General features: G+C 42.2%; 1 protein-coding gene across 3 annotated transcripts in view; it reads right to left on the reverse strand.

Annotated features, from left to right (window-relative positions):
• Positions 1 to 3,421: 3,421 nt before the first annotated feature.
• Positions 3,422 to 20,550, reverse strand: part of LOC108245654 (polypeptide N-acetylgalactosaminyltransferase 10) — a 65,184-nt gene continuing 48,055 nt past the window's right edge. For all 3 annotated transcript variants that reach the window (XM_017432746.3, XM_025009701.2, XM_025009702.2), the window contains 8 exons: positions 20,037 to 20,222; positions 18,933 to 19,116; positions 14,226 to 14,343; positions 11,983 to 12,090; positions 9,494 to 9,715; positions 8,971 to 9,087; positions 8,161 to 8,310; positions 3,422 to 7,984 (listed from right to left, as the gene is read on the reverse strand). In XM_017432746.3, the coding sequence (XP_017288235.1) occupies positions 7,820 to 7,984; positions 8,161 to 8,310; positions 8,971 to 9,087; positions 9,494 to 9,715; positions 11,983 to 12,090; positions 14,226 to 14,343; positions 18,933 to 19,116; positions 20,037 to 20,222 (1,250 nt within the window). In that variant the 3' untranslated portion in view covers positions 3,422 to 7,819. The remainder of the gene's footprint in view (positions 7,985 to 8,160; positions 8,311 to 8,970; positions 9,088 to 9,493; positions 9,716 to 11,982; positions 12,091 to 14,225; positions 14,344 to 18,932; positions 19,117 to 20,036; positions 20,223 to 20,550) is intronic.

The following is a 20,550-nucleotide window of genomic DNA, read 5'->3' on the forward strand; positions in this document are numbered from 1 at the left end:
TGTTCTGCCAGGGGATATTGTTGCCAGATGTGTCTGTGTGAGGATCTCTCCGGATTCAATAAATGAACCAGGCTTCAGAGGAAGATTAAAGATGTCATTGTCACTTGTTTTCTCCTGGCTTTTGTATTTGACTGTTTGTTGTGATCGACTCTTTATGACCTGCCACTCATCTGCTCCTGGATGCTAATTGTCTCACCTGTTTTCATGAATCTGGTTTAAACTCTGCCTCTAAAACAAGTCTTACACTGTTAGTTCAGGTATTACAGACACAGGACATTATTCCTACCTGAAATCAGCACCACAAAAAGGGGAAGCCAGCTTCACGACTCCATGATGTGACGTAGTGATGGTCAGCCGGCTGCAGGATTTAAAATGTTCAAACTGTCCGAGATGTTTGACATGCAGTCCTCGTTAACTCCGTGCTTCTTCATTAATGAATGACCCGATTGGTGATTTATCCATCAATGCAGTTCCATCACTTCAGTTCTGAACATTTGTGCAACAACTTTTGTGTTAAAATAGTCAGAGTTGTTGTCTCATCTGTATTTTGACTCCTGTGCAGCTCGACTCATCAGAGGAAAATGTCCAGGCCTAAAACCTACACTGATGGGAAATAATAATCAGGGAAAAGCTGGTCCAAATCTGCACAACTTCATTAAGAAGGTCATTAAAGCTGCTGCCGAGGAGGGTGCAGAACGAGCCGAGGCGGGCAGTGAAGCTACTCTGCACGCCCAAGAACAGTTTTCACACAAAAAGAATCAATGATTTTCAAAAACTGGTTGCTGAAAACATGGCTGCATGACTCAATGGTCACTCAGTCTGTAACAGTCAGAGTGCAGAGAGACTGCAGCAGAAAATTCATATTTTCTCACATTTCTGAGTCACCAAAGTCCCAACAGTTGCAGCTCAGTGAGAGCCCGCCCTAATGACCAGCTGAGACGAGACTTTTTCTTTTTTACACGTTTAAAACAGCTGTTGCTCAAAAATACTGGTGTGAAAGAATGGTAGACTAACAAAAATAATCCTAAATTTGTGCACGACCAAGAGTGGAGATTAAATGGGAATTCAAACTCTGCCTACCTGGAAAGGTCTTTTATCAAATAACAGAGGCTGCAGATTAATAAACAAAGGGAATTTTATTTAAATGCATAAATATGGGAAATATTAGAGAAGAATTAGAAATATACAGAGGTGAGTGAGTGTGTATGACATAAAAAGTACAAATAAAACTCAGCCTCACTGCTGCTGAGGGAGAAAACAATGTTTTATGTTAGGAAAACTGTTTCCTGTGTAATTTAATGTTATTGCATTTGATGAATACTATATTTATTTATTTAAAAAGCTGCCATGAAATCAGACACTTTAGGTTACAATAATCCTAAAAAAAAGTCCACAAAATCTTGGAGGGACTGAAATGGTGATGAATGTTGTCATTTTTCCACGAAGCTGCAGAATAATCAATGCAGAACGACGTGCGAGGACCACAATGGGCCCCATTCATCAATCAGAATAAAATCAATCCTGCATCAGGGTTTCAGAGGGTAATGATTCTATAAATAAATGTTCTGACCTTTGTTCAATCAATGCCACGAGATAAAACTCACTTTTCACCTGAAACTGCTCTCAACCCTTTAAAATTTCAATGAAAAGAACAGAAACAGCTTTGAAACGGTTTTAAGATTAAATGAAACCAACCTTTTCTGTGGCATGACACAAAGTCATTAAACATTGTGTTTGATGTCGTTACACACCGAACAGGAAATCCACTAAAAACCTGTCATGTTTAGTTTCTGTGACAAAACCAGCAGCAACTAATGATGTCACCATGGTTTCCACGTCCCATGAGCTCCACATTTTTCTTTCCTGGATAAACATATTGGCTTCTTGAAGAAACTGAACCATTTACAAATGGTGACATCAAAATTAAAGTTAAAGGAGGAGGTAAAGAATATTTCAAAATACAGCAGCAAGGTAAGAACTATGTTAATCAACACAAAATTATCTGAGGTGTGTTTTATTTTTAAATTCTTAATTTTGCCACGGGTAACGCCATATTTGTTCCCATGAAGGGGCGGGGCTTAAACCAACCAATGCAAACGCAGACCCAGTTCTAGGTTCAGATGTCCTGGTTTCTTTAGTTAATCCCAACAAACTAACAACCCATGGGGTCAGTTTTAGGAGGAAAGTCTGAAGCCTAACAGATGTCGGACCAACATGACCGGGAGTCAAACCAGCAACTTCTGACTGTGAGGCAACGCAGCTAACCACCAAGGAACCAGCTCGGTTCCAAAACAGCTTTCTGTGTGAATAAAAAATGAACAAACTGACTCTCAGCTCATTATTTCCAACATAAAACATTAAATATAAACCTGTTATCTTGTTTTATTGACTCCACTGTTAAGAATAAAACCCTGAAGCAACTGGACTCTGTTTCTGCAGCTGAACACGTTTCTTCTCATCCACAGAACCTGTTGCATGAAATAAAGTTACCCCCCCCAGCTGAATGAGTCAAAGCCCCCCCCTCCGGTTGGTTTCTGCAGACAGGCACAGACAGAGAGAATTATGGGAAACAATTGGAGTGTCTTTTTCTTTTTATGATGGTGCAGAGCCTAATAAAGAAAGTTAATGGAGCAGCCTGATCTGTGTCCCAGTTCCAGCTCATGAGTCTGAGGGAATGCTGATTATTTGCTAATTAACTGGGAATAAATATGAATGGAGAAAGCATTAATGTGTGCAGAAATATAACCTCTGCTGATTAGTCTGCTCTGCTCCCACCGGCTATTGTCAAACCACAATATTAATGCAATAAAAAAAATTAAAAACACCATTTAATTAGGAGTTTACTGCCTTGGTGCTGTGTTTACTGAAACAGTGTAATAATCTGAAAGCTCCAACAACACGCACGCCGTAAAGAGTCCACCAATAATGGGTTAGACGGAGGATAAATCCCAGGAACCATCAGAGTCGTCCCTGCGCTGACGTGGTGATGAAGGAAGTGTGTTTTTGTTCAAGTGATGCAAAACGTGCAACAAGAAAAGACAGGAGGAGGAAATTAGAAAGCTCCGGGTGGCAGACGTCCACGTCCACCTGCTGATTGGTCCCCGCCGCTGACAGAACGAGGATCTGCTCTTCAGATGTCAGTTTATCTGAAGGCTTTAAATATCCTGATGTGATGAACTTGGTGCTCTGTCACTTTTAGAACGAGGAAGGGATGAAGTTTCAGCCGCCGTGTTGCCAGATATCACTCAGTTTGTGTCGGGATGACTCTCACCTGACAGTTGGGACCATTAGGTCAGTTGGCTGTGGCGGCCATCTTGAGTCTAGTTGACTGGCATTAAAGGAGGCGGGAGGTATTCCTTTAAAGAATGTTAGACATCCAATGTCTTCTTTGGTTTTTAAATAAATGATCTCCAAAACCAAATTTCCTCCAAATATAGAAACCTTTTATTTTACAATTTCAGCAAAAATATCATACATTTCCAGTTTCATTGCACAGTTTGTTAAATACCTAAATACACTTTTACAGCTGTGATGTCAGTAGAAAAAAATATCAGATTTTTCTTCAGATACAAAATGTACAGATTTAAAGTAAGCCGACACAAAGGCCTTTATATTAGAAACATTTGCTCTTATAAAATAAGATTCTCTGATGTTACTCAACAAACTGGACACCAAGAAGAAAAGGGGTTAAAACAGAAAATGATTGGCAGCATTAAACCTGTAAAAACTGGGGCTCTGAATGTAAACAGTTTAATGTGTGATAAATAAATAAAGGAAACTTGGATATCACCTGGCTGATGAGCAGCATCACCGTTTATCTGCTTTCTGGGGGAACTGGATGGAAAATAATTGGGGCGTGTTGTTTGTATCACTCAGCTGCAGGGATTCAGAGTTTTTTAGCCACTTCAGAGGAGACAAGCTTCACAAATTTGCTCAGTGTCCATTATTTATCCTCTGTTCAGATATTCTGGTCCTGACCAACACCTAAGCGAAATATCCAGCTCTTAAGCTGTTAAATCTTCTTCTGTCTCCAGCGACTGGGTTTCGGCGCACAGTGGATTTACCAAAGCTTGTTTGCCTGCAGCTTAAGATCAAAGCTCTTACAGTAAGAATGAACTACTTATGTGCCTTTTTTTTAATTATAAGACAAAAATGAACACACCAAATGGTCAAATAATTCAGAATTATATTATTTAAAAACATTTCTACTTAAAAATAAAACTTCCGAGCCAGGAAACAATAATTATCGAATGACCCAAAGTGCCAGAATTCCAAACAGCTGTGATGTTCTCCAGAAACGAAGAAGAAGCGCACAAACCGACCCTGAAACACTTTCAGCGCGTTGGTTCAGAGTTTAGAGTCGGCAGAGCCACAGCTGTAACAGAGGAAAGGAGCTTTTACAAACATTATATCTGCAAAGAGCCAAAAAAGGCCTCGTTTTCTTCACATCTTTGATGGAAAATATGAGGTGACCCACCAGTGTGAAGCACGGAGCAGGGAGTGTAATAATATGGGCTTACGTTCACAGGTAAAACACGGAGGGGGTAGAACAATATGGGCTTAACGTCATCAGTGAAGCACAGAGGAGGGAGTGTAATAATATGGAGCTAGAGGAGTGTGAACGATGATGTTTAAAGTCATAAAGTTGACGCTTCTGTAAACACTGAGAATCAGAAACAACACAACAGGTAAACAGTTTTAACTCTGAATAAAAGGAAGAAGAAAGAAAGCACTTCTCCTGATGGGTTTCATTCCGTTGCTCTTCATGTTTTAGTCTAAAAAGGACTGATAAGATCATGCAGCTGCAGAGTTGAGTTGCTTCACAAATCTAAACGCACAACCAGCAGAGAGCAGACATTATTCTACAAGTTTGAATGATAGCTCAGCTCCTCAGACTTATGAACAAATAAATAAGGATGGAGAGAGGACTGCACGGATTCCTTTTAACATTCAGAAGCAGGAAAAGGTCAGACGCCTGTTTGGGTTTGGTCCCACTGGGTCAGGAAATGGACCTGACCTGCAACGATGACTGAAAATCAGAGAAAATACGACGTGTCCACAAATGTCAGAGAGAAACATAAAAACATAAAAACCCCCACAGAAAAGAGACGTGAGCAATGATCTTATAACTACAAAAGTCCAGAAGAAGATTAGCTTCCAGAACTACTAATGTTCTCTTTCCAGAGGACGGAGAACATCGAGCACATCTCGGCAGGAGGCAGTTTACTTTAATAAAACTAAACACTTCAGCCACACAAACAACTGTCTTCACACAGAAATGACCGAATTTAGGCCAGCAGACCATCTACTCCACATTCACTGAAGACAGACATAAAAATGGTTCCAACCAGCTGGTAACGTCTGATAAGCTAATAATAATATTTAATGAACACTGTCACAACTAACATGATCGAATTATTTAATAAGACTTGGATGGTGACGTCTGTAGGGGCAGCCTCCAATCAGATGATTTAATTCCTGGTTTAGTCCAGATAAGTTCATCTGATCAGAGGTGAGCTGGTTAACGTTTAAATCAAATGTTGGTTGGTTTGTAATGAAGTGTCTTTATTTTGCTGCAATAAGCCAATCAGGAGTAAAAACCCAACATGGAGGATGGAGGATGTCTGTGTTCTGAGCGTTAACTGGAGGAAACATAATCTGTTTTCATGACTCCTTCACAGGCAGGAACTTAAATAAATCAGTTTGTTGGTGATTAATCTGTGTAAGAAACAACCAGCGGAGCAGGAAGAAGAAACTTGAGCCCCTCGTCTCTTCCTGCTCGATTAACGGATCCCTCCAGAGTTTCTGTCTCTGCTGTGCTGAAAAAGCTGCAAGTTTTACAAAGTTTCCTTCATGCCACCGAATGAACAGCTTCGTTTTTATGTTTAACGTGTTTCAGATTGATTCTGCATGCAGAGAAACAATTTATTTCAATCCAGGTGAAAATCCCTCCAATCACTGTGGAATAATTAAACCTTTCCAAATAAATATATTTAATAACTGAACAGAGTTTTTAACTCCCTTCACAGAAAAATCTAAAACAGTTTCCAGGTCATTTAATATTCGTTTTAAATGGTTTCAACTTTCCTGATGGTGACAGAAGTGGATCTGTGGACTGAAGCAGCAATAAACTGGATGTTATTGTTCTTTTTAAAATAAAAAGTGAAAAAATTAAAAAGAAAACGTGAATCCCATAAACCTCCCTGAACCGAGAGTCAACCATGAAACACACAAACAATTAAAAATAAAAGAATGTAGAGGATTTCCAACAGCAGTGATTCCCTTTGGGTTGAACAGGTGGAGAAACGAAGAAACAAAGAAAACTCAGCATCATGTGGGGATAAAGATAAAAACCTCCTCTACAGACTCTGAAGGCAGGAGCAGCTTGGTGGAAAATGAAACCAGCCAGCGGTGTGTTCACTGTCCTGCAGCACAGGACATCTCAGCTTCACGTCTGAAAGGTGTTTCATCCTAAAGTCACTGAAGATCTTCCAGCAAACAGTCAACATCAAGTCTGACCTGAAGGCACTAAGATTTCATTCATCAGTCCGGAGTTTTTAATCCCACACATCTGAGTGGAGAATATCAGCTTCTGGCCGAGCTCCCGCTGCGTCCGCTCGCCTGCTGGACGAACGGGACGAACCAGGAAGCAGATCCAACCGAGGAACAACCCCCACCGAGCCCCGATGGTGCAGTCGGACTGAGAACGGGACGAGACCCGCCGCTCGGCGAGGTCGATCTGATGACTGAACCAGGAAGCAGCAGAGAACAACCCCCAGTCAGAGGTGGGGATCTTCTGTCGGATTCAGAGCTCTGCAGAGGTGCAGGGTCAAAGGTCGGGGTGGGAGCTAATGGGCTGGGATTAGGATTAGAATGTGTTGAAAATCTGCCAAAGCAAAGAGATCATATGATTGTCTGCAGTTTATTCCTCAGATCTCACTCTGATTGGTCACTGATCCCTAAGAATCCCCCCCCCCCTGGTCTGAGGGAGCATCACTTCTCTTCTCCTACCTGTGGCTCCACGGCGTTAGCACGTTAGCAGGTGAATGTACGCAGCCTCCTGCAGGTTTGCTTCAGAGGCCGATGACCTTGACTAACATCTGTTTGTCCGACAAACAGCTGAAGCACAATTACTTAAAATAAATATAAACTGTCCTGTCGATGGGGTTTAACTGACACTGTATTTATTACTTGTGATTAAATTAAAATGTTATTCTTGATCTTAAATCTAAGCATAAATAAAAAAGCTGATTTAATGTTGGTTTAAAATCTGCTCTTCGTGCAGGAAAAAGTCGAAGCGTATCAAATATCAGGGCAGGGTTTCCATAATCAATAGTTAAAGATCTGTGCAGAAACGGATTTTACTGTAAAACAATCAGATGATGTTTTTGCCACCTCAGCCAGCCCTTTACCCAGTTCACATCTAACCCTACGGGACGCAGCATCACCAGAACCGAGCCAGCAGGAGTCCAGAGTCCGACAGATCTGAGGAAGAGGAGGGCAGAAGGTGGCGGTCTGCTTGGCGGCCGCCTCCCTCCGACACCCCCCAGGGAGGTCGTCAGAGCTGGAGAGACATCGGGGGATTTAAAAAGGTGGAGAATGGAAAGGGTGGGCAACGGTGAAGTCGTGGGGGGGCCGGAGGCACACGGTGAGAGAAGAGGGGGGTAAAAGGCGACAGGAACGAGGAGAAATGTTGGAAAATCAGGAAGTGAGACAGACCCGCTGTGACACCAAAAAAAAAAACCCTTTTAGCCCCTCAGTGGATACCCGACCCAGTTCTGCTGGCAGGAAAGGACCCGATCCCAGCGCCGGGGGGGCCTCAGATGGCGCCGCGGTTGAAGCGCTCCAGGACGGTGGCGTTGGTTCTCTGAAACTGCCACTGCTGGCTGGGGGAGGAGGGGTTACACGTGTTCATGAAGACCCGCCGCTCGTTGGCGCTGCTGTCGATGCAGCTGTTGCTGATGGGGTGGAAGATGCTTTTGTCCTGGAGGAGAGAGGAGAGGGGGCGGAGTTTACCTCAACTGAACAAAAACACAATAAACTCCATCAGGTCATCATTTCTTAAACTAACTCCAGCAGCTTGTAGAACCTTGTAGTCGAGGTTCGTCTCTGAATGTGACCCAGATTCCTCCCCACAATTCTGACTTTAATTTAACGTACCTTCCTGTAGCGCCACAGCTGGTTGCCCTTCATGCCGTGGCAGTCGTACAGAGTGACGGGGCTGCTGTGAGAAACGGCGTCAAAACAAACTTTCTTGGCATGCATGGGGTCTCCGACCCGAATGTCCTCCCTCCAGCCGAAGGTGAACACCTGCGGGGAACACACTTATCTTTAAAAAACAGGAATTTATAACTGAAAGCCAAATAATTCTAATAAAAGACACATTCACAGGGACACGAAGCAGAAATTCTACATTTATTTAGCGTTCTTGTGTTTTTATTGCACCAGGCAGGCCGAGTTCCCTGACAGAATCAAAGATCTCTGACAGGAACATCTGCTGAAGAACATCCGATGATTTCTCTCCGGTGCAGAAAACGGCTCACAACTGTGACACAAATTAAACTCCGATGCATCTTAGGACAAAAGCAATTAAACCTGTTGGAGCTCCGAGACGCCGAGCAACAAAACGGGAACGTTCAATCCATTAAGGTGGTTATTACGAGCTCAGCTTAAAGATCCCTGGTGTGAGTCCAAACAGAGAAATCCTCAGATAATGAAGACTCCGTGCGTGTGACAGATATATGAGCTCAACCGAAGGAAGACAATAACTACGGTGGAATCTCAGGAGAAAAACCATCAAACTTCAGAAAAAAAGAGGAATATTTTCTCTGAAATTGTAAAAATGAGCAAGATAAGATGGTTTGATTACTAAAACTCTGACTTTTAATAGAGTTAAAACATGTTCCACAGTTGAAATATTATAACTCTTTGTATTAAAGGTTTAGACATTTGTCCTGAAGTGCTGTTTACCTGCCCGTGGCCCCAGCTCACGTCCCCTCGGTTCTTGATGCAGTTCTCCAGACGGATGGGACTCCCAGACACAAAATGTTTGCTCTCCATGCACAATCCGTTCCCCACGTTCCGGATCTGAAGGACAAACATCGACACAAAGCGTGAAACAAACACAAATAGCTGCTGCTCCGGGAGTTTAATGGGAACAATGATCAGACTCAAAAAGACCAATCAGGCTCTGATTCTTCCTCTGAGTCGGGTCACGTCTCCACACACAGCTATGACTTATTTTAGAAATTATTTAAATTCCTGCTGACTTTTATATTAAAATCATCTGTGGAGAAAAAGCCATTCTGCTCCATCATTAAATATTAAAACCTCTTCTTATCTCACAGGATCTGTTGGCACTTAAATGACCGTCAGCTACAGCCACACCTCACTTTGTTTTCTAGAGTCAGTTGGCTGTGGTGGCCATCTTGAATCGGGTTGAGGAATCAGCTGCAGATGTATGTCTGATAAACTGGACTCGGGTGAAGCGTACCTCGCCCCACGCAGCGGCAGCAGGCTCCACCGGTGGGTAATGTTTGGGCAGATCCCAGGCCACCTCCTGCATGAACCACCTGAAGCTCCTGCAGTTCAGTCGGCTGCGCAGCTCCTTCTGCGTCATCGTGTCTCCTGCAGAGATGTGGCGGTACTCGGGCCGGCGCTGGTAGATGTATTCTGCGTACTCGTCCATCCAGACCTCTGCGACTCGCTTCAGGTTCTGAAATCAAATGTGTTAATGTTCCGTGATGCCAGTGATCATTAACGGGACTCTCTGGGACATCGTATCAAACACGTACTTCCTGCTGTACACGGTTTTTATTTTATTTGACAAAATGATCAAAGGCTCAGATCCACAGTGTCGTCCATCAGGTCACCAGCCTCAGTCCCACTGATTGTCCTGAAGAGACCCGGCAGAACCTTCAGCTATCGGACTCTGGTTCTGTGGAACCAGATCTTAAAACCCAGTTTTCCTTAATTTAGCCTTTACTTTTTTAACTTTACATTTAATCCAACTGCTTTTTAAAAGCACTTGTGAACCCCTGACTGCTTTCTTTTTGTCCACTTTAATGATTTGGTTCTGATTCTGTGAAGCACTTCGGGTCGCCTCGAACCTGAAGAGTTCTCAGTAAATAAAGATGGATCTGATGTGATGTTTGGACCGGATGGATTCTGAATCGTTGGAGCATCCGTCTCGTTTATTAGTAGGTTTTAACAACCAGGTATGTTCTAAAGTTTTAAAGTATTTCATAAAAATATAAACACAAAGGCAGGAACCAGAGCAAAAAAACAGCTGAAATCTTAACATTTGTCGGCATAAACAAGAAAAAGTAAATTAAAAAAGGGGAAATGCATGAAGCTGTTCTGAAAACTGCAGATTGTAGATAACTAACAGGATTTTAGGACTGGCTTCAGTTACACAGGTGAAGATTGTGAAGGTGTTCAATCAGACATTCCTTCATTTGAAGCCTTTGAGGTGGAAAGGGTAGAAAACAGAGCCTGTTGGCCTCTGAAGTCTGGTTGCATCCCTGGGAAAACATATGTTAGTACTCAAAGGTTGGAATGATGAAAGGCTCAGCAGTGCTCCCAGGAAGAAAATAAACCCATCTCCTGCAGCCCTGCAGCCCGGGAGGAACAGCTTCCAGCCACACACGGGTCCCTCCGGCACCGCTGAGCGCCTGCAGCCAGACTCCAGCTCGGCGGAGGCACAGATCGGATCTTCCTGATCTCCCTGCAGCCTGACTGCATTCACAGAGTTCTCAGATGGTCTGTGAAGGTGTCTGGAGGATCCATGTTCTTACATTCTGCACCTGCAGATTATATTCTTGGAGAAAAATGCTTTTTATTTCTCCCCAGCATAAAATGATTGCAGCAAAGGTTTTGTTCAGGTGATGAAGTTTACCAAGAGGCACTCCATGCGTGGGTGGAAATCTCTGTACTTGCATGAGAAATAAATGAAACTTCTTGAGTGAGTCGTTGGTCCAAAGGAACCATCGAAGCCCGAGTCAGGAGGTTCTGATCAACGCTCCACTAAGTCTCTGTGCTGTGATTTCATGGGAGCAGAGGAAAAAGGTCAGCTGCAGATAAGCTGCATTTTGATGGACATCTAAGAAGAAACTGCAGCTAAACTAACCCTCTGAGAATCAGACAGTTAATCACAGAAATCAAAGTTCCTCTAAAAGCGTCCGGCTCAGTAGTTCGTTATGTTTAGTTTTTGTATTTTCATTGATACTTTTTATTTTTTAGCTTGTAACTGTGTCATAGTGTGCCATCTTGATCAGGAGATTTTAACCTCAAAGGGTGAATACAGACTAGATAAAAGAAAAAAAAACATTTTCAAAGAATAATTTCTGATAATTGAGCTACTTTTGGGGAAGTTGTTTATAAAGAAGCTGGCACAGAACTGGTCCCTGCATGGTGGGAGGAACGGGAAGAGAGGAAACCTCGGAGAGGTTATTGGTCGCAGGCCAAGGTCTTTAATTCCACATTCAGCCGATCCAAACACAACCAGGTGTCAGGAGGAGTCAGACTCAGCTACAGGCCAGATGAAGGTTTCCTAACACAGTTAAAGCTCCCAGGTGAGCTAGTTACTGAACAACAGGAAGTGAAGGACTCTGAATGGAGGAGTTTGAATTCTTTCAGAGGTGCAGGAGGTGCAGGAGGTGCAGGAGGTGCAGGAGGTGCAGACACACTGGTGTCCATCTGCACGTTCTGATGCTTTATGCAATTAATCCGCTCTCACAGTTGAAGTTTGATCAGAGATATTGATGCCTAGTTTGCTTTAAAGGTGGAAAACAAAACCCATAACCCTGAGTGGAAACCAATAATTAAAAAAAAACAACAACATCTAATGTTTGCTCACTTTATATAAGACATTTAGAGAAAGAAACGGGGACAGAAACATCCGTCTCAAACTAAAAACATGATGCTGACATCACGTCCAACATGTTTTCTGTTTATTTGTGCAGATTATTTAGGAAAACTCACCCGGGCCAGACTGACTCCCCCTGGAACTTTGTAGGGGACATACTTCCTGTAGATGTGTCCCACCCGTGAGCAGGGGATGTCCTCCATGCGTCCTCCACACATCCACACCTGCAGAGAGAGGACAGGGACAGTCGGCAGAGATCCTGTCAGAAACGAGGTGGAAGCAGCGGGGCGTGAGGTGTATTTCTGTCCGTTTCTGGATTAAACTCAGAGAACAAAACAGCTCATTCAGGATTAAACAGACTAATATTGGTTCTGAAGGTCAGGAAATCAAATTTAAACTTTGACATCAGGAATGATCAGAGTGAAGAAGATGAAGAACAAAACGTAGCGTTCCTTCATCCTCCGCCTGACGGGGCAAACTTTGAATAAAATATCTCCTTCAGAGAACTGTCATTTCTGTAAAAATGACTGATTTAAGTCAGTTTAATTAATGAGCTGTAGATGTTTACTATCTGAGCATTACATGATTACCCGCCGCCAGGAAAGACGGGCCATAACACTGGAAAAGGTTTGGGAACTTTTATTTTTTTTACTAATTTTACTATTGCTGTTAACTTGTTTCAGCTGAGAATAAAAGATTTTATTTTGTTTTGTTTATCATTCAGATATTTAATATTTAACCCCCAAAATAAAAAAAAATATTCTTTGATTGTGTAAAACAACTAATCAGAGTGTAAGGATGCTGCTGTATCTAAAGTTTCTTTTCTAATTCAACAAATGTAGAATTTAAATAAATTTGTGCTTTTGTTTCCTTTGAGTTTTATTTTCTTCCCTTTCTGTCTTAAAAAGCAACCAGATGTTGGATTGTTGTGTTTAAATGTAAAAGCTTTAAAGTGAATGACTTCCCTCTCTTCTGCTGGCCACACACGCAGAATCACTTCCAATTAGCAGCAGGAATAATAAAAGTGCATCAGTCTAAAGAAGCAGCCGATCGTTAAAGAGTTTTGACAGTAAATTCGATTCGGGGGTCATTTTTTTCCACAGAATAAAGCCGCTGCGCAGAGGAAAGCACTTTAAAGAACAATCACTGCGGCGTCGCACTGCAGCAGGCGTCCAATCAGATCCAGCGACTCAGCAGAGGCCTTTGTGCTTAATTGAGTGAGACGACAAAAGTCCTTAGTCATTCAGGCCGGAATTCAATTATTGTGACGGGCCGTTGTGTCTGACGGAGCCAGAGTCTCGACTCGCGGTTCCAGAATAATTCAGGCTGAAGCACCGGAATAAACCCTAATCGAATCAGGAACAGGAGCATAATTAATGTAAACAATCGGCAACAATCGAAGGGTTAAAGATAAAAAGTTCTGTAGGAGATTGTTTGAGGACAGAATTATGGAAAAACTAACAAACTTTAAGGATGTCAGAAACCCGCTTTAACACCAACAGTTTGTTTTATAAAAGAGAAGCTGCTGTCACCATGGTAACCCCCCGTCTGTGTCCCTCACTCCCTGACACACAGAAACGGACTGAAAAGTAAGCCTCAAATAAAGAGGGGCTGTGCGGACACCAAACTGAATTTTTGAGTTTTGATGCATTTCTTGTACGTTTTCCCAAAGCTGCTGGAGGAGATGTAAGCTAAACACTGAGATGGAAACAGAAGAATAAAACTGCCTCAATTCTCCAAATAAAGCCATAAAAATCAGAAGTTTAACCCGTGTTACATGCACAAATCTTCAAACAACTAAAACCTTTTAATGGCAGTGTAACCATCTGTTGAGAACATCCTCTTCATGTTTGTGATATCAGGGCCTTTCAGGGTGAAAACAAAATCAATGACAAGAAAAATGAGAGTTTTTAAATGCAAATTTTTCTTTAGATTTAGGGTTTTGGAACCTTTAGCTGCCATCTTGTAGCAAATCAAACATAAACCTTTCTTCAAGTCTCCTTTTTAATTTGGCATCCAACCAAAAGTGCTGCAAAGTTTGGCTTTGAGATCATTTCCTGCTGTTTACGTCTGTGGACATCCATTAAAATCCAGTCAGCCTGACAATAAAAGTTAAATGCCTCGAGATAAACACTTGCTGCCAATTAGACTAATAAATAAACCTGACGTGAAAACTAATGGAAATATTGCAATTTAGTTCTTATCATCCGTTCTGAATAAAAACTGTTTTACAGAACTGAATGCTGTCAGCTCAGATAATTGCAATAAGTGGTTCATGTGAATTAATTCTGAATGCATTAATGTTCTTTAGGACAAGTCAAACTTTTGGTACTTTAGGATCATACTTATTTCTTTTTACCTTGAAGGAAATCTCATACTGCTCTCCTCCCCAGATCTCCAGGCCCGTGTCGTATCCTCCCAGCTCCCAGAACCACTTCCTGTCCACAGCAAACAGTCCGCCTGCCATCACCGGGGACCTGCAGGACAAACAACATGCACAGTCAGAATAAACAGAGACAAATACTTTAAATCTGTCATATACTGGTGTTTATAGCATCTCCTAGCAGAGATGATAGAAACGTCTATCCAGGGACATCTTAGCTGGGATCAGTTTTACTGATGAATCTTGATTTTTAAAGCATCAATGTCAGATTGACATTGCAAATTCTGATGCAAAATGTAGTTATTGTATGTTTATCTATCTATTGGTATAAAATTCAGTGATTTTTCTACATTTTTTTGTTTAGTTTTGGTTTATTTCTTTGACGAAAACCTTTTAATACTAAGAACAACCGAAACGTCTCAAAACATTCGCCCGGCTTCTCAGTTCACTGCTGGGTGTCGCAGGCCGCTGCTCTCATTTGTAAAAATGAGTAAAAGTAAATTTTCCTGCAAGTAATCCCCGAGTCATCGCAGGAGGGGGGAGCTTGGCCTGAGACTGAAGACAAAAAGGGAATAAAACGTGATCGTATTCAGACTCTTCATTTTGACAAATATATTTGTCTCCAACGGGCCGCAGCCCTGTGAGGACCTGGCTTTACTCACAGCTCAAATATCAGGACTGGATTTAATGTTGAGCTGCATTAAAATCTCAGACCCAACAACTCAGCAGAAACTGTTTTTAACCAGATGAGATTAAATTAGAGAAATCCAAGTCGGACAATTCAATTTCTTTCCTTCCTCAGAACATTTTTCCAGGTGTCCAAAACTACTTAAACGCCTTAAATCAATGAGATTTCTGACAAACAACATGGTGCTGAGTGCCGTGGGACCTCGCTCTGTTTTCAGAGGAGTATAAATAAAATGAAGTTTTATCCAGAGATGAGAAAGAAAATGTCCTCACCTTCTAATTTATACCCACATTACTTGTACCATTAAAGGTATTTTTGGTTTACTGTTTCTTTCCTGCCTTACGTATCAGAAACCTTGACAGGAAATGTTCCTGTAAAATCTTCACACTGACTGACTTCATCTGCCTGGCAGAAAAGAGCAAACACAAAGCTAACACAAAGCTAGCACAGACCCACACACTTTCATCATCATCAGCTGACAGACTGCAGGGAGGACAGAGGAGCGGTGCGGATGTGTTCAGCCAAGTGTGTGAGATTAGCAGAGAGCGCCGAGACACCGAGTGGGCGCTAAATTGTGGGGTGGAGATTGTTAGCTCCTGCTCACCGGAGGGAGAAAACAAACACTTCACCTCCCAGGAGTTATGTGGAAACGGTTTCTTCGGGAGAGACAGTAATGATTTTAACCACAACAGGAGAGCTACCGCTGACATAACCAGCTGCACTACAAGCAAATTTAGGTGCAACCTCCAGAAAAGATCAATTGGTTGAATGTGGGATGGCTGTTTGCGAGTCCTGGCATCCAGATGCCAGCCCATATTCATATATTCATCTAACCCACCTGCTGCAGCCTTGTTCCCTCTTTGCCTTTCAACTTTTAATGCTTTGGGTGAAGGATTGACAAAACTTCTGCTCCAGATCAGACTGTCAGCATCAGTAAAAGTGTCTAAATCCACAGAATCACTTTATCAAAGATCATCTGAAGTTACAGCAGATCTTTGTACCTTTACAGAGTACTGGGGCACACTTGTGGTGCTTTTATGGGTAATAAGCTTTGATTTTTTATCCATTTCATTAGAGCTGCGAGAGTGGAGCAACAGAGAGCATCTAACAAGAAGATGGTGGGTCAGACTACGGCTGGATGCTGACAGACGACTTTAATTCAAGGATCCTGGAAGATGGAGCTGAACGCTGCAGAGACGCTGCAGCAGCATCACGTAGATAAACAACAAAATGGCTGCACCACAGCAATGCAACACCACACTAACACTGGTACGCTCCAACATCTCCACCCCTCAGGCCTTCACGTTGACCGACACCAGCCCACCTGTCAGCTGCAGACGATTCAGCCTGTAGCTGCTGGAGTCCAAGCTTCTCAAATCTAAAACTTGTTATTAATTAAGTCCAGAAACAGCTGATGTGATTCATCACAGTGCAAGAAAACAAACTAAGTTTGAAACAACTTTGATATTATTTTTGTGATCAACGAAACCAATAATTTTAATTTTAAATGACAACTAACCCTCTGCAACCGCTGACATATTCAGTGATATTAATATTATTACTAATATATCCAAAAGAATTTAATTGAAGTTTGCTGCTTAATTATCAACAGTACAGTTGTCTGTACTTCATTTATTAGGAGGGGAGTTGCAGAAACATGAGTTCTTTTTAAAAATATACTTTAGGACAGTTATGTTTGTTAAAATAAAAAGGAATTTTAACATCTGTCCGTCCGTCCGTCCGTCCGTCCGTCCGTAGCTCCTCCCCCCCAGAATCTGGTCTCCATGTGGATCTTTGCGGTTTATCTGATTGGCTCAAGTTTACTTCATCCAGTTGGTTTGTAGGATTTCTCTCCATGCTATTTGCAGAGGACTTTCCAGATGGTTTTTTGTGAAACAAACCATCTGGTCTGTCAAGTTATTGATGCTGAACATCCAACTTTCCAGGGTTTGAACTTCACAGCAGAGAAAACTTCAGAAGGAAAAATGGGCCAAATGTTGACATCATTTCTGAAGACTGTTAGGCAGAAATGCCCCAACCATAATGTTGAAATTAAATTAGCTTTTTTTTGTTCTGGTATTCAAAATGAGTTCATTTAAACAACTTTTCTCTGTAAATCCAGCAACACATCCATCAAACAGCCGCAGAACAATTATATTCTTATTCATGCTGATCAGCACTGAGGTCAGTTTATTTTTTACTGAACTGACCTCAACATTGGTTCACTGCAGGTAAAAAACTGGGCTCATAACTTTCTGCTCTAATTTCTTCAAATGGACAAAAAAAAAATCCAACTCCATGAAGATTCCAGCTCATATTTCAGGATTAATTAGAAATCCTCGAGCTTATATCGTCCATTTCAGCCAGCTGACCTTGAGGAACGAGTCAACGCCTGAACTCATGATTTAATGAAAACCCAGAGGAGAGGAGAAGAGCAAAACGGCAGGTGCTGGCATTGACAAACCAGTCAATGACAGATGAGAAGACGGATAAAATTCTACAGGAAAGCGTTCAAACGCACATTCATACACCGCCGCGCCTCGCTCTCCACCGCAGCAATGTCAATCAGGGAGAAATTGAAATCGTTGTGACTCAAATTGAATTTGCACTGATGAAGGTCATTTCATTGAGCAAGAGGAGCAGACTAATTCACAGAATGAGGATTGATTGGGATTGTTCCCTCGGTTATTTCTTTTTCTTTAGTTATCTTCCTTTCTGATTTTTACCTAACTGTATTTCTAAAGAGTCTCTGGCAGCCAAACACAAACAAGTGAATAAAATAATCACTCAAGGTTTCTCAAACGGAGGAGAACAAGTAATGTTTGCTTTTACTGAAAAGCAGAAATTAGGCCTCAAATAGTTCACTGTGCTGAAACCCAAATCTAAATTAGTGGTATTAAAAATACCTTTGCTTGTGTAAAGTTTAAACTAGGCAGTGATTTTTGAATATTCAAAGAATATTTAAAATGGAAAAACTTGGACAAGTTTGTTCTGCCGTCACGTTTTATTTTGAAAGGATTATAAAGTGGAAACTGTTCAGCTTTCCTGCTAGAATACGTGCACCCTCCTCCACGTTGATCCACTGAACCGGTGGGAATGAAGGAAGATCCTCAGCTAACAGGATCAGCAGCTGAAGCTTCTGTTTTCAGCTGCAGGATGTGGAGGAATGAACTTAAATGTGAACATATGAAACGATCAACAGTCCTGAATCTTAAAGCGGCAGCTGAGATTGAAGCTCGTTAAGATGTTCAGCTGTATTAATGAGGACTGCATGAGTGAAGGACCAGATAAGCATCAAGAGGAGCATGAACTGCTGCGATTTGATCTCAGGGTCGGTGTGAAGGTTGGTGTTAGACGAGACGAGCAAATCCAGGCTGGATGAACTATTTACAAAAAAAAAATCAATTACAGTGTTTTTGCTTAAAGTTTCCAGTTTAGACAGCTCAAAAGTTAAGAGTGTTGCACATATTTAGTGGTAAAATCTCCAAAAAACTTAAATTTAAACTGCGATTGTGTAAAAACTTGTGAAGACGTCAAAACGCCAGGTCAGTCTTATAAAGTCCAACATTCTGCGACTCGTTTAAACTTTGAATCGTGTTTCTGCTGTGAAGTCTGTCAGGGTTTTAACGCTCATTTTACCAGAATCCCATTGTTTTCTATTTCCTTTACATTAACAAAATACTGCCACCAGAAGTCCCAGCACACTATAACTGCAGCATTTATTTGATCTAAAGTTTTCAAATTACACCCTTTTGTAACGGTTGACGTGTAATAAAATGGTTAACTTTCAGATGTTGGTGAATATGTGAGGAAACGTGCGCTCCGACACATCAGCGCTGACAAAAGACCTTCCCTGAATAACCACGATTACACGTTCGGATGAAAGGTTTCGACTCCCACTTGGCCCCCAGATGTACGCACTCATGACACAATCAGATAATCAGGACAGAACGTCTGTGCCAAATGTCAGCCGTGTCAGAAAGAACGGCGCTCACTCGAACGGTTCGCTGGGGTCATCCTTCTGCAGCGCCGCCGGGATCGGGATGCGTTTGTAGTACATCTCCCAGTCGAACGCCCCTCGCATGGCGTCCCCCGCCTGCGTCTCGTAGCCAAAGTTGTCATGGTCAATAACGTCGATCATTGGACACACGATGGTCTTCCTGTTCTGGGCGATTCGGTCTGAGATGGAGGGAAAAGCAGGCAGACATGTCGGCGGACGGTTAATGACGACAGATTGAGTTTCAAGGGCGAAGAAACGTCTGCTGTCCTCTCAGCTTCACAGACTGCAGACGCCTGGAAGCTGCTTTCATACGAAGAGAAAAACAAGAAATTAGGTTGCAGAAGAGGAATTTTATTTCTACGGTTGTCTAAAAGATGTGCCACACAATTAAACAATCAGGCAGAAATGATTCTGTAGAAAAAAAGCAAGTTGCTTTTCAGATGTCGAATAAAAAAAAGACTGAATGTTTCTCAGATTGATGGTTAATGTGTTCCTAAAATAAAAATTTGTGAGCAAAATCTGCGACCGGCTGCCAACTGCCACGTGTTTGTTTACCTGCTCAGACGACAGCCGTTGTTTACACTGAGCGTGGACCCGCATTTCAGAGCAACTCCTTTAAATTGCATCATTTGCTATAGTTTGACGTTTCATTTTATAAAAACTTAATGATTTAAAAGTTTTACTTCTCTTGGTTTCGAGTCTTTGCTGTAAAATGCTTTAGAAATTAAACTGACATTAAGTTTTTAGGATTATCATCATCTGGAAGGATGGAAAATATAAATTACAAATTAAAGATGAAGAGGCCAGATGCTCACTGCTGTCTTTCCTCGGAAAAAAGGTCAAATTAAGTTCAAGTTCAAACAAATTCAGTTTAGGTTTTTATTCTGGTTTCAAAACTTTAGTAAAATAGTTTTTTTTGTACGCTTTAAGGGAGATCCTGTTTGTCAAAATGCTCCCAGACAAACCCTTTGTTGTTCCGAACATCATGCCTGGAATAAAAGATGGAACATTATTACTGCAGACAACACGCAGGCCCTAACCCCCCCGCCCGAGTCTTTGACCTCCGGTCTGGATAAAGGTTGGGAGAAGTCTTCCTCACCCAGCAGAGGGGGCAGCCAGTTGACGTTGGCCTCGCAGTGAGAGTCCAGGAAGGTGATGACCTCGCCTTTAGCGCTGGAGGCTCCGAGCAGCCGGGTCCGGATCAGACCCTCCCTCTTCTTGGTCCTCAAGATGCGAACCTTCGGCAGCTGCACCATGTACTCCTCCAGCGCCGCCTTGAGGTGCTCTGAAACGAGACGAGGAGGGAGAAATCCTCAGACATGCTCCTCCAAAGGAAGCATCAGCGTGAAGCAGGACATCTGCCTCGGCCACACGCTCTCCCTCATATCGCTTACTTCTCAGCCTTTACTGCAGTCATTAGACTGAATGTTGGCCTGAAGATGAGAATCCAGCTGTGAGTGATAAAAAAGGGAATTAAATCAACCCCATCTAACATTAAGCTTTTGGCAAAAACCAGCACTTCTCCTAAAATTATGACGATCCTCATTTTTTACCAAACTTCAGAAATGCCCTGGGAGGTAATTCCAGCCGCTGTCGGCCGATAATCCAATCAG

This window comes from Kryptolebias marmoratus, linkage group LG13 (assembly GCF_001649575.2).
Source record: "Kryptolebias marmoratus isolate JLee-2015 linkage group LG13, ASM164957v2, whole genome shotgun sequence".
NCBI lineage: Eukaryota > Metazoa > Chordata > Actinopteri > Cyprinodontiformes > Rivulidae > Kryptolebias > Kryptolebias marmoratus.